Source organism: Gadus macrocephalus, chromosome 23 (assembly GCF_031168955.1).
Source record: "Gadus macrocephalus chromosome 23, ASM3116895v1".
Classification (NCBI taxonomy): domain Eukaryota; kingdom Metazoa; phylum Chordata; class Actinopteri; order Gadiformes; family Gadidae; genus Gadus; species Gadus macrocephalus.
In genome coordinates, this window is record NC_082404.1 from 19,201,384 (window position 1) to 19,220,497 (window position 19,114).

General features: G+C 48.3%; 2 protein-coding genes across 2 annotated transcripts in view; one reads left to right on the forward strand and one right to left on the reverse strand.

Moving 5' to 3' along the window:
- Positions 1-1,391: 1,391 nt before the first annotated feature.
- On the reverse strand, positions 1,392-5,038 carry LOC132452216 (suppressor of cytokine signaling 6). Its single transcript, XM_060044692.1, has 3 exons — positions 4,635-5,038; positions 4,132-4,201; positions 1,392-3,803 (listed from the first exon to the last, which is right to left on the reverse strand). Exon 3 carries the CDS (start codon positions 3,778-3,780, stop codon positions 2,077-2,079), a length of 1,704 nt encoding a protein of 567 aa, XP_059900675.1. The 5' UTR covers positions 3,781-3,803; positions 4,132-4,201; positions 4,635-5,038; the 3' UTR covers positions 1,392-2,076.
- A 4,185-nt stretch (positions 5,039-9,223) lies between these two features.
- Positions 9,224-19,114, forward strand: part of rttn (rotatin) — a 45,843-nt gene continuing 35,952 nt past the window's right edge. Inside the window, 11 exon segments of the mRNA XM_060045802.1 lie at positions 9,224-9,413; positions 9,835-10,022; positions 10,287-10,482; positions 10,655-10,741; positions 10,841-10,931; positions 11,037-11,151; positions 13,081-13,234; positions 14,859-15,027; positions 15,575-15,762; positions 16,354-16,469; positions 17,956-18,126. Of these exon segments, the coding sequence (XP_059901785.1) occupies positions 9,383-9,413; positions 9,835-10,022; positions 10,287-10,482; positions 10,655-10,741; positions 10,841-10,931; positions 11,037-11,151; positions 13,081-13,234; positions 14,859-15,027; positions 15,575-15,762; positions 16,354-16,469; positions 17,956-18,126 (1,506 nt within the window). The 5' untranslated portion in view covers positions 9,224-9,382.

Sequence of the window (19,114 nt, forward strand, 5' to 3'; positions counted from 1 at the left end):
TAGTGCGCGCACATCAAACGTCCTCCTAAGCCCTCACGACATGGTCAGTCATTTAAAGATGGCGTACGAGTGCACGTCCTTAACAATCTTGAGCCGTTACTTCATGCAAATACAAGCGTTGCAGATCATGAGAAATGTTGTTTCCCACGTCCGAGCTGTGGTGCAGCGTTCGCAACATTCCTAATGGGGAAACGTTAAACTGTTGTCTCGTCTTTTGCTTGCTCATTTTAATTGAAATTTCGAAAGCTTAATACATCAAGTCACTGCTGGTCCTCCCAAGAGCACAAGTGTAATATAAACAGCGTCATGTATCCGGTACCTTGTCTACCCTTTGCTTCAAGGTGATGGCTACATGCAGTCATACCACTTTATACCCAGTTTTTCATTTGCCAAAAACTAAATTATTGGTTAAACCCCCTCACCGAGTAGTCTGGGGCCAACTCAGCAATTCAATGAAACCGTCCCAGATCATTTAAGTCTAAGCCTATTTCATGAAAGGTTTTTCACCAAGCCTGATGGTGGCTCTTATTGACTGACTGATAGCAGCTCGAGAACAGGTCATGAAGATATGAAGTTAGTGTTTCATTACGTTCAAGTAGGTTACTAATAAAAGTGCATGGTACCATAGATGGTATAGCCCTGGTACAGGTGTACATCATAATATGGCACCCAACTGAAATGATACTAATAGTTACTAGTAACTAGATGTAGAAAGAACAAATAAAGGACATGCATTGGCTAGATGATCAAAGGGTTATGGAATAAGGAATAAAATACAATGTTGTATTCTCTTGGACACTGATAACAGACGTACCTTTTCTAAAGCCATACATGGCTGAAGAAAAATGTAACGGCTCTTGGGGCGTGAATTTCCTTTCCTTGCATCTGTCCAAGGAAAGGAAGACTATGTCAATAAGGAGCTTAAAGGTTGGGTATGGAATTCTCTTTTTTGGCCATTTTTGCAGAATTACTTGAAATCCTTATCATAACCCACTTGCAGCCACTGAGTTAGAAGTACTGACATAAAAATTAAACAAGTCAATCATCTGTGGAACGGGCAGGGCTCGAAAAACTCCAGCCAATGATTTCCAGACCCACGAGTGGCATTGGACAGCAAGTACGTCAATCAAACGGTCGTACTGCACTCCCCCTCCCCCTCCCCCACTCCCACTCCCACTCCCCCACTCCCCACGCGTGACCCCTTCGTGCACGTACTCAAAGCTCGTGACCCAGAGCAAGCTTCTGTTTGTTGTTATCCTGCGGTAGCTACTGGAACTAGCTAATGGCTCGCTCTCGTGCATCTGTGTTCGCGCTCGTGCATGATTGCGCGTCCATGTACTTGGAATGGGTGGAGTCAGAGTCAGCGTTGAAGGAGAGGGGGTAGGACCATAAGAGTTGTGTATTTTTTTTAATCTGCTGGCGTTTCGCAAATCCCATACCCAACCTTTAATTTAAAAACAGAGATCATCTTTGGCTATTGAAGCAATTAAAACACCCTTCACGTTATCTTACAACGGTGTCAGAGGGCAAGTGTCTGTCAACAGTAAGCGCAGAACAAACTAACTGTTTAAAGTGTTGATGACTCAGACAACAATGTGTCACACAAAACCATCGTCAAAACAATGTGCCAATGGTCACAACCAGTCTGCAGGGGGGGGGGGCTGAAGAGAATATTTACCATGCCACATAAAAAAAAGTCAAATTTCATAAGTCGTTAAAATTCCAACCAACCTAAAGTCTTTTTTCTTTGTACATGTTATCGTGTTTTAGGTGGACCGCTAGCATCACAAGTTCCCTCATCAGAATGCTCATGTTAAATGTAATGTATGGTGCGGCCTGGATGGTCTCCCCGGAGGCCTCTCCGAAGAAAAGCCACGGGCTGGCGGCCAATCCGGGCAAAGAAACTCAAGTGGAAACCGCGGGATAAAGGACCGGACAGCGACAGAGTCACCCCGACACAAATAAACGGCGACTGAAAACCAACTTCCCCAAAACAATGGTCGTCTGAAGTGTAAACCTTGTTTGAAATCTCTTAACTGAACCCAAAAAGTGCAAATTGCTACCACAATCCTGTCCTCAGTAGTGCTTCTCCTGCAGGTAATCTTTCATCTTGTTGGGTAAAGGCAGTTTCTGAATCAGGTCAATCCTGGTGTACTGTCTGATGACGAAGCGACACAGATACTGCAGCGAGCGCACTTGCATAAACCGAGACACGGGGTTGGTCAGTCTGACGGGGTAGGTGGCGGACCCGGGGAGGCGGGACCTGGAGTAGCAGAAGGCTCCGCTCTCCGAGTCCTTGATGGAGTAGTCGATGAGGTCCACGATGGACGTGTGGCCCTCGACGTCGGGCTGCTCGTAGAAGCTGAAGCGCCCGTTGGAGTGTTCGATGCGGGTGTGGAGGGTCTTCCCCTGCGAGCGGAAGCTCAGGCTGAGCAGGTAGCGGTCGTCCGAGCTGTCCCGCACCAGGAACGAGCCGTCCAGCAGGTTGACCAGCTTCTCCTCGGCCTCCCAGCGGGTGATGGGGCCCCAGTACCAGCCCTGCCTGGCCAGCTTCTTCAGCTCCTCCGTGAGGCTGGTCACCACCATGGGCCCGCTGGCCTGCACCGAGTCGTACACCCGGCTCACCCCGGGGGCGGAGTGCGGGTCGAAGTTCAGGTGGTGCCTCACGCGCTCCGCCACCCGGCTGTCCGTCGAGCTGAACCCTGAAAAAGTCCTGGGGAGCTCCCGGTGGCTGAGCGGAGAGAGGGGCGGCGGGACCTCGGGCGCCGAGCCCTCCAGCATCACGCCGGCGGGGCACACCAGCAGGCCGTTGACGGAGGGCTCCATGTAGAGCTCCGGGGGAAGGCCGCCCACCAGGTCCAGGTCCTCCTGGACGCGGTCCGGCGGAAGGAGCCCGTCCTCCGCCTCCGTGACCACCTCCATGGGGGAGGAGTGGTCCAGGCAAAACGAGTGAGGCCCCTCGGGGTACATTCCCTCGTCTAAAGGCAAGGTGTACTGGATGTAGTCCTGGGGCATCAGCCCCAGCACCACAGGCACGTCATGTTCAATGTTCAGGTGCAGCGCCCCGTTCTGCGCCTGCTGCTGGAGGCTCTTGAAGGACTCCGCCCGCTCCTGGAAGAAGCCCTCGGTCTGGAAGTCGTGGAACTCCTTGCGGACGCCGTTGAGGCTGGGACTGGGGCTGGGGGAGTGGACCATGGCTTTCACCTTCACCTCCATCTTGATGCAGGCCTCGTCCGCGGCCACGGAGCGGATCGGCCACGGCGACGGGCTGTAGTGGTGGCTCCGCAGCGACGAGGACCTCAGCGGACGCTGGGCCTTCACCTCGTTGAAGCTGATGGGCACCGAGGCGGAGGAGAAGGTGTCGTCGTCCTCCACGGAGCCCACGGCCGACGAGCCGCCCTTCACCTTGGCCTTCTGCTTGGTGGACAGCCGCCTCTTCAGCGAGCCCATCAGACTCTCGCTCTTGGCCCGGCCCTTGTTCTGACCCCCCTTGTCCTCGTCGTTGCCGAGGTCACAGCCGGCGAGGTCTTTGGTATAACAGCCCCCAAAGAGGGAGTCCTCCTTGGAATAGTCAGTGGTCATGGAGGGCTGCTGGAGCATGACAAAGTCGCCCTCCTCTTTGCCCTTTATGTTCAGGGACTTTCGGATGGTCTTAAGGCTTATCTTCTTCATCCTGGCAGGCCCTCTCGAGTGGCAGCATGGGGGGGGATGGCTCCCCGGGTATCCTGAAGAGTGTGCTATCCACCGTGTCCTCCCATCAGGCCACACAGAACTAGTCATGCATGTAATAGAGTGGCCATACCCTGTAGTCGAAGAAACACACAGATTGGTGATTCAATTACAAGATAAATATTCTAAAGCACATGTTGGCAGACAATAACATTAAACGATTAACATTGGTAATAGTACCACCCACATTAAACACATTGACAGCATCTGCAATACAAAATGAAACTAACAGCAGTGTTCATAATCAAAGCATCAAGTGCAAATACTTCCTTTGTATTCACAAAGGCATGTTACACTTTTTGTGACACAAAACTGACTTTCATGTGACTGATTAAACATGTTAATAATTTGCAGCCAAACCAAAGACTACAGTTATAACCCAGCTGTAATCTGATTACTCACCATTACGTGCCTGCAAATGGTGACTCAGTTGGATGGGCTAGGTTCCACTGCCACCAATTCACCTCTGATGCTAGAAGTGAAAATGAGCAATACTCAGTAAAACATCAAGTTATCCAGGGAAAAGTCAGTGACAACTGCATGCCCATTCGTGGTCAGATTAGATATGTCAGACTCATTGATTCTAAACCACGGTGTTTGAACCCGCACTGTTGTGGCAATAGCCTATAGGCCTATGGGTACAAGACAGGACACATTGGATATAGTTCGCCAACTGGACTCGTTTTTAGTTTACAGAACAAGCATGTATATTGACAGTGACATGAGAGCACATGTGGAAACAATCGCCCAGGTCCTGACTCCCAAATCACTCTATAGTCACCTCATCTTAACCACTTCATCCTTGATCAACTCAGTGCTAACAGAGCAGCTACCATGTCGTTGTTGATGTCACCATCTCTCCACACTGGATTTAACCAAACAGCAAAACCCAGACCGTGTCTTACCCTAGACGTGAGGTGTTGCCATGTCCCGTCAGGTCAGACGATCAGGTGTGCCAGCGAAACTCGTTTTGTCTACAGAAAACGTCCTTTAAAAGCTCGATCGCCAGACGGTTTGTGTTAGCTTAGCTACCTAGCCGTTAGCAGGCTACGCAACCAGCTAGCATCGTGTGGGTTAGCTTTGGAGAACATACTTGTTGTGCGGTCGGACAGTCGCCCTCACCGACGGTTAACGGCCGCCCCCCCCCCTGCGGTTGGTATCCCTTTACGCATATAAACATGTATCAATGCCAAGCGCCATCAAAGGGGCGACAGCGGGCGCTATCCTGGTGTTGGGAGCTAATACAATCTAGCCTCACGGCCTCTCGCTTTCTTCCTTTGTTGCCTGTTGAATTGTGGGAGAGCAGATCCACCCTCAGCCAATCAGAGCCTGGCATGGGGAATACATCCCAAGCAGGCCAGCTTGCATGTTGTTACTCACAAACCATTGGTGATCTCTATATACCATTGAATAATGTAAACCCTGGCCTTTGAGGGGTACTTGTAAACATGTAGTATAAATCAATTATTGTAAGAAGGGAACCCTTGATTTAATTTGCTTTGACAGTTCACTTTGAAGTGACACCTTCGGCTGAGGTGTGTTGTATCTTGTTAAGTAATCAGACAGGCACAGTGGGAAATCATTTTGAAGATTTTCTTCTGCAGGTGCGTAAACAGGCACTTACAGAAGAGGGGGCTAAGGGTTGCTAAGCAACTTCTTTCAGATGCCAATGCTGCCCTTTTTTCAAGGCAATTATTTTGTTTCTCAAAGATTTTCTTTTTGGAAATACATGGCCTTAATAAACTGTATAGCAAAGTAACGCAAACACTTCATATTCTATAATTTGTCTTGTGTTAACATTCTTTGAATGCACTGCAAAGACATGAATGAACCACAATTTAAACTGTGTTTTCTCCGCTAGTAAAAGACAACAGATGCGCGCAAGGTATTTTGATAGATGGCTTGTTAAATCCAGATTTAATAATTGTAATACTTGAAATAAAAACCGAATTTCAACAGTGAGCATCTGTTTAGACCAAGGCTTGTAAAGAAAGTATTAATCTCATCCATCTTTCACATTAGGTCCATAATGCCATCCATACGACAAGAACAAATGGTTACGCTCTAAACATTAACAGTAAACAATAAAAAAAAAAACACAACAATAAAAAAATAAAAACATATTTAATTGTAAGCATTTACAATTCCCCTACATATTAGTGTACAAATTATTTCTAAATGCCAGGCATTGCGTAGCATTTATGCAAAAATATGTTTCCAATCTGTATTCCAGAATATATTAGCATAGGACTTTTCGAAACAACTATTTGAGATAGCAGCCAAAACTTGTACTTTGAAATGATACATTGGTTACCTAATTAGTGTCAGTATTGTTTTAAAGTAAATTGTGTTTACCACTTCCAGGCAGGCTAATTTGGACCATGCACCCAACATTACATTGTTTTTTCCACACTGTCAAGTGCATGGCATGCCTCTCCCCAAGCTATTAGGGTGGCTGTGCAGACAGGCTCTTTGCAAAGACTCTAATTACCAGGCCCTATTAGGGTTCATCAGGCTGCCTTAACTTGATGTGTTGGCGCAGAATAGGGGGGGGGAGGCACAGTGGAGTGGTGATATTATTATTCTTTTCGTAGATAGCACAACGCAGGGACAATGGCAGAAAAGGGTGCAATGTTTCTACAAGCTAAATTAGACCTGACAAATAAACTTTAGGCTGTTTGATATTTGCTTTGCGAGACAGTTAAATTAAACATTGAGACGGGGGATTAACGAGGTGGTTTTCTGTTATGACAGGGTAAATAGATCAAGCATTGACTAATAATAAGTACTAAGATTTACATGAAACAATATTTGCCCATAACGTAAGAGACAAGGATTACCGCAAGCAATTCCTTCAGATGGTTAGACCATACAAAACTCCTTGTATGTGTTTGCTTTTTGCTTTCTGTAGTTGAATGGGCGATGCGATAACATAAAGTGAATATGGCAGGATCCTGTGATGCAGCACGCTGTGCTACTTAATGAACAGCTCATGTGGGGCGGCACCTCGTGGTTCACCTTCATTTTCTGATGTAGAGCTCCTAAATGACTTGCTCAATATGCATGTGTGATGCTGTGGGCTCGACTCCGGTCCTCTGACTTGACTCTTGGTGCTGAAGGGGAGATTGTCTGGAGCCCCCAGGTGCCCCCCCCCCCCCCCCCCCCCCCCGCCGCCCCCCTCATATCCTCAACACTTGCAGTGGAGCGGAAGACGTGTACAGCGGGCATGTCAAACGGTGACAGGGCCGGTGGGACTACTTGGGCTCTTCGGTTTCAGACATGACTGCGGAATAACATAGCAAGGCGCTTGAGCCACACGACGCACTCCGAGAGAAGTGCATGCAACAGACACGCTCAAATCCCACACTACTGTTTCAATCCTGATACTATGACGGTACAGAACTCCAAGGATGTGTTGTAACCTCTTTTTTATGCTCTGTCTATTCATGTTTTCTCTCCTCAGTCGCCACAGAGATCCTACAATATGCAATATTTACAATTGTCTTTCACACATTATGCAATGGAGGAGGGGTTCATAGAATAAAGTATAAATACACATGTATGACTTATTATAGCATATAAATGTTATATTTACCAAGGGTTCAACAATGGTCGTTTGTTATCCACCCTTTATTTCCAATTAATAATTCTGACGGTAACTCTTATTAACTGTTGGCATATGGGGTGCTATATTTTGTTAAATTATAATAATGACATGACTAATTTATTTATTTGATCTTGTTTAATGCTTGGTGGGGTCGTGCCAAAGGGAAAAAGAAAAACAACAACAGATCTTTGTGTTTATCTTGCGGTTCCCAGGTATTGGAAGTCTATGGGTTTTTATTTTGCATTTTCCCCAGTTTTCCCCAATTCCATACAGACAATAATAATAATAATAATAATAATAATAATAATAATACATTTTATTTGTAGAGCATTACATTCGAAAATCTCAAAGTGCTACAGAGTTTATGAGAGAAAAAAGGGTTGTTAAAACTTATATACAGTAAATGAGGAATTAGCAAAAGGCTTTTTAAAAAGATAGGTCTTAAGGTTTAGTTTAAAAACAGCTGTAGTCTGTGGGGCCTTCAGGTGGTCAGGGAGGGCGTTCCATAGTCTTGGGGCTGCAGCGGAGAAAGCCCGATCGGCCATGGTGTGAAGCTTGGTCCTAGGTGGTCTGAGGGTGTGTGCTGATGCAGAGCGAAGGGTGTGGAGGTGGTCTGGGGGGTGAGGAGCTCCTGGAGGTAGGGGGGGGGGGGGGGGGGTGGGGGCATGTCCTTGGATGTACTGGTGGGTGAGGAGGGAGACCTTGAATTCAATTCTGAATGTGACAGGGAGCTAGTGAAAGGATTTGAGGATGGGGGTGATGTGTTCATGTTTGCGTACCCTCATCAGGATCCTGGCAACGCTGTTTTGTATGTACTGGAGCTTCTGGATGCTCTTGCCAGAGATCCCCATTTGGAATTGCATTTCAGTAATCCGACCTGGAGGAGACAAAGGCGTGGACAAGCCTCTCTTCATCTGCCTTGGTGAGTATAGGCCGTAGTTTGGCAATGTTTTTGAGGTGGTAGAATAGTCATATAGTTGCTGGTCCATTTTAACACCCAGGTTGGTGACAGATGTGGAAGGGGGAATGTTTTGGCCAGAGAAAGTGATATTGGTGATGTGGGAGGAGCGGACCTGATGTTGTGTGCCGATGACAATGGCTTCTGTCTTAGAGCTCTTCAATTGAAGAAAGTTGAGCTTCATCCACGCCTCTCTCTCCTCCAGGCAGGTGGTCAGTGTGGATGTTGGCAGGGGGCACGGTACAGCTGTGTGTCATCAGCATAGCAATGGTAGGATAGCCCATGCCTGCTGATGACGCTGCCCAGGGGGAGCATGTAGATGGAGAAAAGGGTGGGGCCCAACACTGAGCCCTGGGGGACACCACAGGTGACACTGTGGGTGTGTGATTTGCTTTGCCCAGGGCGACGTGCTCGGTTCTGCCAGTGAGGTAAGAGGTGAACCAGTTGTGTGTATTTCCTGTGAGTCCAATGGTGTATTGCAGGCAGGGGAGGAGGATATTGTGGTCGACTGTGTCAAAAGCAGCTGTTAAATCCAAGAGGACAACAAGTCTATTCATTTATTTCATCATTTTGTGCTCATTATACTGACTTAAGTTTTAGTGTATAATATTTTATAGATATTTTGGTCTTTGTGTTATTGATTTTTCCCTTTGAACACTCAATGGCAGTCAATGGCACACAAAGTGAAGAAAATATACATATAATATATGTTATAAGTTTACACTGTGTGTGTACTTACACAATGTTAAGCCGTATTGTCTATTCATATATACTACAAATAAAATACCATAGAGTAAACAGCACTTGTAAATATCATATTTAACCTCCTGTGTAATGTTGACTATGGGTCCTTCAGAGGACGCGTGTTTTTCTTGAACACCCCCGTGTGTTTCTTGAACACCCCCTTGTTCCCAACCAGGAAGTCAAGGGACGCCGCTCTGGCGCGTACGTTGAAAACAAACCCGGGTAAACGCTGCTGATGTGACACTGACAGAAGTTTAACATCATGCTGATGTCGCCCGACTCGTAACGTTAGTGTCGTTACTTATAGATTTTTTTATCACCATTGCCACAATAATAAACTGGATATGGATCTTTCTCATCTTGTAAAGAAAATAGGTACGAAACGCACGATAATAAACTGAGCGAAGTTCGGTGGTCAGCATCTGCGCTGCTAACTAAAGTGGTCGCAGGATTGTAATTCTTACGAACTATATACACTATTTATTGTCTTTAAGTGTTCTAATGGGTCTCTAAAAATACCAGGAAACAATTAACAACAATATTGCCTTTTGAATCGTAGCCTACGGTTGATATAACACGAACGGTGAAACTCGTTACGTTAACTGTACTGTACCGTACTGTAACGTTACGTGCTGTAACGTACTGTAACGTAAAGTTACGTAACAGTACCGTAACGTTACAGTAAAACAAAGTGTTAAGGTTCCACAAATGAAAACTCTTACAGGTGCTTCTAATAAAGTTTGAAATATGTGACCCTTATCCTCTATTCTATTCAACTGATCCTTCCCTTTCAAAGGTCACTCCCTTAAGGAGATAAGGGTCCGAGCCATGAAGAGCATCCTCTCCAAGCTGGAACACTCCCTGCTGTCGCTGTCCGACCTGGTCCAGGAGAGGATGCTGTTCGTGGTGCTCCTGGAGTGGTTCAACTTCCCCGAGGTCCCGATGCAGGACGAGGTCCTTGAACTGCTCTCTACGTTATCCAAGGTACGGACGAGTATGCAAGCCGATGGCATCGTACATAACAAACCATGAGGCAAGGTTAGAAAGAGATTAATATTAACCATAATAATGTAAGTGGACTTTTACAAGGATTTTGAGAGTTGGTTCTTGCAGATAGCTGAATTACACAATATGCGTATGTATTTGAGCGTATTTGCAATGCTGGACCAAATTATGAAATAGTATATCTATTTTTGCCGTGATTTGATTTCCGGACGGTTTGCGGTAACTGTCATCTTCCTCACGCAGCATCCGAGCGCAGCCCAGATGCTGAGAGACGTTGGGGCGGTGGAGTTCCTTACCGAGCTGTCTCCCAACGTGGACCCCCGGCAGCGAGCTGTCATCGATGGCACCTTGGACCAGCTGTTCCATCTACCGGATCTACTCCCCAGTTATACCACCGTACCCCCCCACTCCAGCGGACACGGCGCAGACACCCCCACAGGTAACCCCCCGAGTCAGAGCCGAGGCCTTCTGTTTTGCTTACTATCTACAATGAGAGAATATCAGACATGTATATATATACGCGTGTGTGTGTGCGTGTGTGTGTGTGTGTGAAGTCGCCCATTTCTGTGGGGCTTCGGGAAACTTTAAGAAGTGTTCGTTCTATTCTTCAGCGCTACCTAAAGACGATTCGGCCAAAATCGGTTATTTCCAGAAGAGTAGGCCAGGCCACACAGACGCCCCGCCTCAGAGGATAGCAGGTATTTTAAACACACACATCGAGTTGTATATTGATTTTGACATTAAATTGCAGTGTGTTTTTATTGGGTTTTTAATTGCATTGTTTTGTTTGTTTTCAGTGTGTGAGTCTGTGAAATGCCTGAAGTTTTCTATGTTCCCGTGGTTGCCCTTGACTACCACGGACAGACACATACTTTCATCCAATGAAAGGTGGGTGAATTTTAAAAAAATGAATTAAGGGATTTAGTTTATTTTTACTCCCATCCATTTTCCAAAGCTAACCGATCCCCTTTGTCATTGTTGCGTTTGACCCAGTTCTCTGAGGAGCAGCGATCCCACCTTGGTACGGACCACTTGTCAACTCTTGCGCGATGTCATCATGCAGGACTTCCCTGCTGAGATCTTCCTGCAAAGACCCAGTATCGTGCAGGTAGGACTTCTGCCCCAATAAATCACACACAATGCATGCACACACATTTTTTAATGTTATTTTGCTAAGAAGCTTTTGACTGCTTATTTTTTTTAAAGAAAACCCTCTTTAACAATATGCATGCACACATGCACATCCTTATGCATGCACACACATTTTTGAATGTTATTTTGCTATAATGTAACACTCAGTTATTTCTACATAACAATAACGATAGATAATTGCAATGGTTGAGTTTGTGTCAACATTGGAGGTTTTTCAGGGAGACTCCGCGACACTGTACAAGGTGTAGAGAGTGCTAGTTATCCCGCTGTTTAGAGCTGGAGCGCAGAGGGGAAGAAGGAAGTCTCTCACTGTGGATTACTTGACCCATTGACCGTGACATACCAGCTCTGATGTCTGCGGCCATATGGCCCAAAAAAACTGTTTTGTAAAGGATCCATTGTATTATATAAGCTGTAAGTTCAATGGCAAAATGTTTTATCATGCTTTCATCTCGCATGCAGAAGAGAATGGAAATCCATGCAGGATTTCAGGCCCGATATTAGTCCATTTGATAAGAGCAAATGCCAGATTTCCTACGAGAATCCTGCAAGCTCAACATTCAATATTTTCCCACCATACTGTCTTCAGGGTCAGCCCATCTCGAGCTGTCAAGATTCCCTGGTCTGCAATAGAGAGAGGGGGGGGTGGGGGGGGTTACCTTTAAAGCATACGGTGTACTCTGTGTGGTGCTCTCCCTTCTGCAGACATGCAGCAGGGAGAGCGGTGGGGGTTTGGGGGTGTGAGGCTTCACACTGTCAGCGTAAATGACACTCTTTTCTCCCTGACCTTTATGAATATCACAGTGGTAATTAACCCGGCTGCTCCGGCCTTAGTGAGCCCCGAGAGGCGAGTCCTCGCTGGCCCTCACCTTTAGGCTTTAATAACCCTCCTGCCTTTTATGGCCCTAATGAAGAGGTGGCAGCCGCATTCTACGAGCTTGTTGCGTTGGCCCTCCCAAACCCGTGGAAGCGGACGTATCGTACGACTCGTTTTACAAAGTAGGAGTCGGCTAGTGCTGCTTCAGAGACCGTAAGAAATACGGCGAGCAAATTGCGTTTGACCGGCCGTGATCTCCGACCGCCACAGTGACGTCTGTCTCCGCTGTCTGTGCGCTTCTGTCTGAGCCCTTTTATTTCACCAGTGGATACAAGGGAAGGGAATACAACCAGTGCACATTAACGGGTCGGTAATTAATTAACACGGGTCAAATGTTGTTGTTGTTGTCTTGCATCTAAGAGTTGTTATTGGGGAATGGTTAACCCGATGTTTTAAGCAAGCCGTCATTCACCCCGGGTCCTTCCATAAACACATACGGATAAAACCCCGGTCAGAGTTATTCTGTGCCCCGGGTGTGTGAACCTGGCTGAATCACCGCCTTCCATAGATGGAGCTATTTAGATCAATGAAAGCACTGCCGTTTGCGACGCATGGCATCATTACCGTCGAGAGGACGCGGGGGTTGGAACTTGAGGATGAATCGCTCTTCCGATAATTCAATTCCTGGTGCCCTTTCCCTGGATGGGCCTAATCACGGCTTCTCCATCACTGTCTCCAGTCCGCCGCGCGCCGTTCAGGACAATCACGCCGGCCCTCGTTCTCCACGCCGCGCGGCCGGCCCGCCTCCGTCCTTCAGACACCAATCTCCCGCCGAGGCCGCTCTAAACGACCTGCCGGGCGCCCTAACGATGTTCCCCGCTACCTGTTTATCCGCCATTAATTAATCCGGCGCATTGCTTAACGCCCCTGTCTGTCCCTTCTATTTTTTTGGGGGTTTTGCCCTCATCTTCTATCCTAATGAAAAAAGAAAAAACAACGTCGGGGACTAACGGTGTCACCGCTGGGGTCGCCTGGCCCTTTCTTTCTTTTTTTTCTGTTTGTCTCCAGAACCTTCTGTCCCTCCTAAGGCTGAGTTCGGCTGAAGGTGAGGCCAGCCACCTGGGGGTGCAGGCGCTGGGCTGCCTGCAGCAGCTCTGTGTGGGCCTGAGGACCCGACTGCGCTTTCATCAGGACCCCGGCTTCTCCTCGGCCAAGCAAGCAGGTCTCTCTATTCACCGGGAGCTCTTTGAATTTTCTTCTTTTGAGGTTTACGTGCTGTGTGTGTGTGTGTGTGTGTGTGTGTGTGTGTGTGTGTGTGTGTGTGTGTGTGTGTGTGTGTGTGTGTGTGTGTGTGTGTGTGTGTGTGTGTGTGTGTGTGTGTGTGTGTGTGTGTGTGTGTGTGTGTGATGAAAGCTGGGGTTTGCATCACACAATGATGTATGAGTCTTCATAGTATCATCTCAATTCAGGCATCTTTCTTTTTCTTGAGATGCATCTGCTTGAGGGTGGCTTTTAATTTGTTTATCTTATTGAGCAGTTCAGTAAATAGGGGTGTCCTGAAAATCAAGGGGAACTCGGCCAGTAAACGGTACTTGTTATGTTGTTTATTTTATCCAGTGTAATCCAGTCATCTTCAACAGATTTGGCGTTTCCATCGGTCTTCTGAATGTCTGTAGGCCCCAGGGATGTCTTTGTCGAGATGTAAATCAGCAATGAATGTTTGTTAAACCCTCCCCTCTATCGAGATGTAGGCGCGTTCCGAATTTGGTGCAGTTGGCAGCCAGTGAGATCCAGTTGATTCCAAGCAAGTGTTCAGCAGCTCTCATCGCTGTATCTCTGCTCAGTCAACACAAGCGCGTACAAACTGCAGTGGCTCGGTTCCTTTCGCCAAAAGTGTCAACAACAAATCAAGTGTTTGGCCGTCACTGCGCTTGCTCAGTGACTTTTGGTCTCAGAGGCGCGCAGTTGGAATTCTAAGTGAAGACGGTCGCTGGTTTTTCGGCGATGTGATGATTCTGAACTCCGAGTGAAGAGCAACATTTCATAAGCTGCAAGGGTAAGTGTAGGAGGGTTGGTTTGGACTGATTGGCAGAAAGCCTTAGCATCCACTTCTGAATTATAATGAGGCGCTCGGTTCCTGGTTGTGTGAATGGACGTAGAATCCTCTCAGTCCAAGTTTGTGAGCATTGCTCAGTGGCGTGCAAACACATATTTGAAACTTGTGGATTTCTTTGTTTGTGAGGAAACTGCATAACCAGGGCAACTCAAATCATGGCTGATTTACATCTTGATATAGACAATGGTAAGGTTACCTGGGGTCTTCGCAATCCAGCCAAATCCTTTAAGGATGGTTTGTATCTCCTTCGCTGTTGGCCTATCTTTTAAAACTGCTCTGAAATTCTTGGCGAAACCCCATTTCCCACTTCTTCAATAATAACTTGTTGTTGTTTTTGGTAAGATGCTGCGCTCTGAAGATTCGCTGGAAGTAAATATGTTGTGAATAGTGATATGAATCACAAAATTAATTTGATTGTAAATAATACTACGGCCTGTGCATTTCCTATGAAATATGTTTAAGGGAACCGGAACCAGGTTAATATAAATCTATTGAAGCGCACCATTTTTTACAGAGACGGTGGGATAAGATATATGTTTATTTCATTAACAAATGCATTGCATGCATTGTTTAGGAGATTATTTCTTATGAGGTGGAAGTTTTAGCACAATATAACATTTGCTCTCTTTCTCTCTCTCTCTCTCTCTCTCTCTCTCTCCCTCTCCCTCTCCCTCTCCCTCTCCCTCTCTCTGTTTCTAAACCAATCGTATGCGTGCGTCTGCCTTGGTAGACACCGTCTCCCAGAACTCGTCCCTGTCCCAGTCCCTGGACGTGCGGGGGGCCCAGCCGTCGCGGGCGTCGTCCCCGGCCTCGGAGTGCTCTCTCCGGCCTTCGGTGCTGGGCCGGACCGGCCAGAGAGCCAGAGGGGACGGCCAGGACGGAGACGTGGCCTCCAATAGGTCAGAGCACACAAACACAGGAGCAACCAGCGGTCGCGCTCCTCTAGCGTCCGCTACAGAGGGGCTGTTCCTCCTTTGAATGCTTTTTTTTAAACTACTATTCATCAGCATTTTCCACAATCAACATTGAGGATAAATAAAAGCAATCACATGAAAATAGGAACATTTGAAATAGTAAACAAACATGAGGTCATGGGATTGTCTTATTTAAAAAATAAAATGTCACTTATGAAACATACGATGAAACGTCCGTCATATTGCCCAAATAAATAAATACTAATTTCTCCCAGCTCTTACGTATGATTTTAGCGATCCGTTCATACTTAATATCTCAGAAATGCGCTTGCATCTATATTTATTTCCACCCTTTATATATTCTGCTCCGGATCGAGCAGCTCTTTAACAAGAAAGACCCGATCACGACGAGGTCATGAATTGCACACAAAACGTGTTGTTGAGGACGCTGAGCCGTCCGCTATGGGGAGGGATGAGGACCGTGTCCCCCCCCCCCCTCCACCAACGCCCTCTGTCCCCTGCTCTCCCACAGTGGTAGCTCCCACCGCGGGGCGGCGGCCGCGGCGGCGGGGGTCCAGGGGTCCCCCGGGGGCGCGGTGCCCCCCCTGGATCTCCCGGTCCTGGGGGGGGAAGACGTCCTGGAGCTGCAGCTCCAGCAGCTCAGCCTGGCCCAGTTCGCCGTGGCAACCCTGGAGCGGGCCGTACCACTGCTGGAGACCGGTAGGGGGGTTTGTTTACCATGTGGTCGGGCGTTTTTGGCCAAAGCGACGTACGGTGATTTCTGAACTACGTTGTCGTTGTGGAGCTGGGAGGGGTGGGGTTATTATATATTTTGCAGATCGGACCGCATAGTTTTGGGCTTGGGGGTCGACCCACGTCTTCTTCACCCTATGCTGTACCTCTTTTCTTCTTTTTGCATCAAAAGCGTTAATTGCTCATGGTTGGCCATTAAGAGTAAATTCAACAGGTGAAATATTAACTGCTCTTTAAAAGTAACCATTAAACAATTTTATTTTGTGTCAAAAAGCAAATTCCCTGTAAGTCGCTTTTTGGGAAATAATCTGCTATCAAACTAACAGTAAATACAAAATACTTTGTAGTTCTTTAATCTCTCTCTCTCTCTCTCTCTCTCTCTCTCTCTCTCTCTCTCTCTCTCTCTCTCTCTCTCTCTCTCTCTCTCTCTCTCTCTCTCTCTCTCTCTCTCTCTCTCTCTCTCTGTGTGTGTCTCTGTGTCTCTGTCTCTCTTTCTGTGTCTGTTCCTCTTCTACTTCTCTCCCTCTCTCCCTCCCTCTCTCCCCCTCCCCACCCCAGAGTCGGCCCATGTGCTCCGGCGTGCCCTGGAGCTGCTGTCTGGTGCGGCCCTCCTGCTCGCCGACAGCGTGTGTGAGCTGGTCTGGGAGGACGGCAGCCTGGTGGGGGCCGAGCTGGCAAGTGTAGCACCGCCGCCGCCGCGCCGCAGCACAACACGCCGCAACACAACACGCCGCAACACATGACGCGGGCGCTCTCATGTAGATGAATGGAGGCACTCGAGCGGGGAGAGGGAGCGGGCGGCCACCAGACGCCTCGCCCACAGAGCGCTGGCAGCATATGGACCGAGGCGTTGGAGGCAGAGCGGCTCGCTGCGAGGGAGCTGAATGGATCGTAGAACATTACAAACCCGGCGTCTTTTATTGTCGCGGCCTACAAAGGTGTTTTCTCCCCCCCGTTGTCGTGCGCGTTGTGCGCACCGTGTGCCACGCGGCCCCCCCGGTTGGGTTCCACTTTGAAGCCTGATTGGGTTAGAGTCGACGCGTTTGTTTGTGCGCACGCGGTTCACGTGTGGGTTGTCGTTTCTCTCTTCGTTGTTGTCGTGTTGTTCGTTGTTGTTTTGTGTTGTGTCTTCTCACCGCGCCAGGTTCGCCTTGTGATGTTCTCCGGTTGCTCAAGCGTTGCGTTTCCCCCGGAACTGGGACTTATATCCCCGTCAAACCCAGGCCCCTGCGGCCCCCTGGGCTGTTTGAAACACGCCCTGAGCTTCTCCGCCTGAGAACTGTTTTGTCATCTTTATATGGAGATGAGCTGTGTGTTGTGTTTGGACCTGTATGTGTGTGTGTGTGTGTCTTTCCTATGGGGAGCCATGTTCCTCACAACAAAGACGTTTCTCAGGACATTTACTGCCCCCTACTGGCGGTTTTGATATTTTGTTCCCATTCTTTTTTTTTTATTTTTTTTTATTTCTTTTCTGCTGCCGGAACGAAGTTGCTCTGAATAGATTGTTCCAATTTATTCATACTGGGATATTGAGGTGTGTGTGTTTGTTGGTGCGTTTGTGTGTGTGTGCGTCTGTGTGGATCTATATCTCATCCCAAAATAACTTTGGAATGTGATTATATGCAGCTCCCTAACCCATGCAACTAACGATTGTTTCTAGATCCCCGCCAGTCGTAGCGCCGCTAACCATGTTTGTGTCTGGCTCAGTGTCTGTATGTGAGCGAGTTTGTACATGTGTGTGTGTTGGTGTGTGCGTGTCTGTGTGTGTCGATGTCTGTGTGAGTGTGATTGTTTGTGTGTGTGTGTGCGTGTGTGTGGGGGGGGGGGGGGGGGGAGTGTGTGTGGGTGTGTGCGTGTCTGTGTGTGTCGCTGTGTGTGTGTGCCTCCGACTGCATTGCCGTGGTGTCTAATATGCCACTCTGCTGCAGTGTTTCATGTTTGTTTTCTGGTTTAGCTTTTCGGGGGATTCTCTGTCTATACCTGTGTGTGTGTGTGTGTGTGTGTGTGTGTGTGTGTGTGTGTGTGTGTGTGTGTGTGTGTGTGTGTGTGTGTGTGTGTGTGTGTGTGTGTGTGTGTGTGTGTGTGTGTGTGTGTGTGTGTGTGCGGGAGGCTGGTATACTCATCGGTCTGCGTGTCTCTCCTCGTCCGTCCGTCCCGCAGCGGGAGAAGCTGCAGAGCGTCTTGGAGCTCCTGGGGGACGCGCTCAGCTACCATCATCAGGGCTGTCAGGGCGGCGGCGCCCCCGGCACGCTGGTCCACCACACGATGGCCTACACCGCCAGCGCCATCCTCACCGTCAGACTGCTGCAGGCCATCCTGCCCCCCGAGAAGGTGTGTGTGTGTGTGTGTGGACTGGGGTACCCCCAGCCCGTTCTGCCGGCGATTTGAATCCGCCCCGCAGAAGGGTCTGGAGAGGAACGATACGTTTCTTTCTGCTCCCGATACGTTTTTGCGCGAGCCATTCACCAAGGCTGACTTCCCCCCCGCTGGCGCGCTATTGGCTGGTTTAACACAATGACCTCAGGGAAGCGACGGCAAGCAGCCAATCGCGTACAGAGTCGTTTGAACTAGGCCCGTTGATCACGCCTCTTGTGCTGAAGAAAGTGACAGCAGCCTCCCCAGACCAACGTGCAATCTACGATGGAGCTTTGTCTGGCAGTAGCCAGGGTGGGTGGGTGGGTGGGGGTGTGTGTGTGTGTGTGTGTGTGTGTGTGTGTGTGTGTGTGTGTGTGTGTGTGTGCGTGTGCGTGTGCGCGCGTGTTATTTTCCTTGGGGGTGGAGGTGCGGCCTGTTGCTGAACAAACTGTCTGTGTGAGCCAAGACAGCCGGTAACCAGGCTCTGCCGCTACTTATTAAAATGTCGCGCTTCGTGCACCTTTTGATTGAAAGGCGAGATGGGTTTCCTGAACCAATCACGGGGAAGACGCCCTGATCGGGTCGCAAATGAGCCGTGAGCGATGTGAAATCAGAACCGCCTCCCACAGGGACGGACGCAGTCCGATGGAGACGGATATCCTCACGGTGCCTGTCACTGACTGACTTCAACACACTGTGGAATGGTAGCTACTAGGGTTGCCGCGGTGTGGACATTTTCACACCGAGTAATACGCTCGGGTCAACACCGGTATTACCGGTTACGGTATTAACTTTGAAACTATCGGTCAACCGCCATCTTCTCCGTCAACTCTCCTCTCACACTCGGTGACAGCGGCTGGCAGCGCGCCAATTCTCGGCGTCTTGTAACGTTCTATATATAATAGGATAATATAATTTTATATATCATAATATCACGGCCAAAAGCTCTGTGCGCCTCCGGATG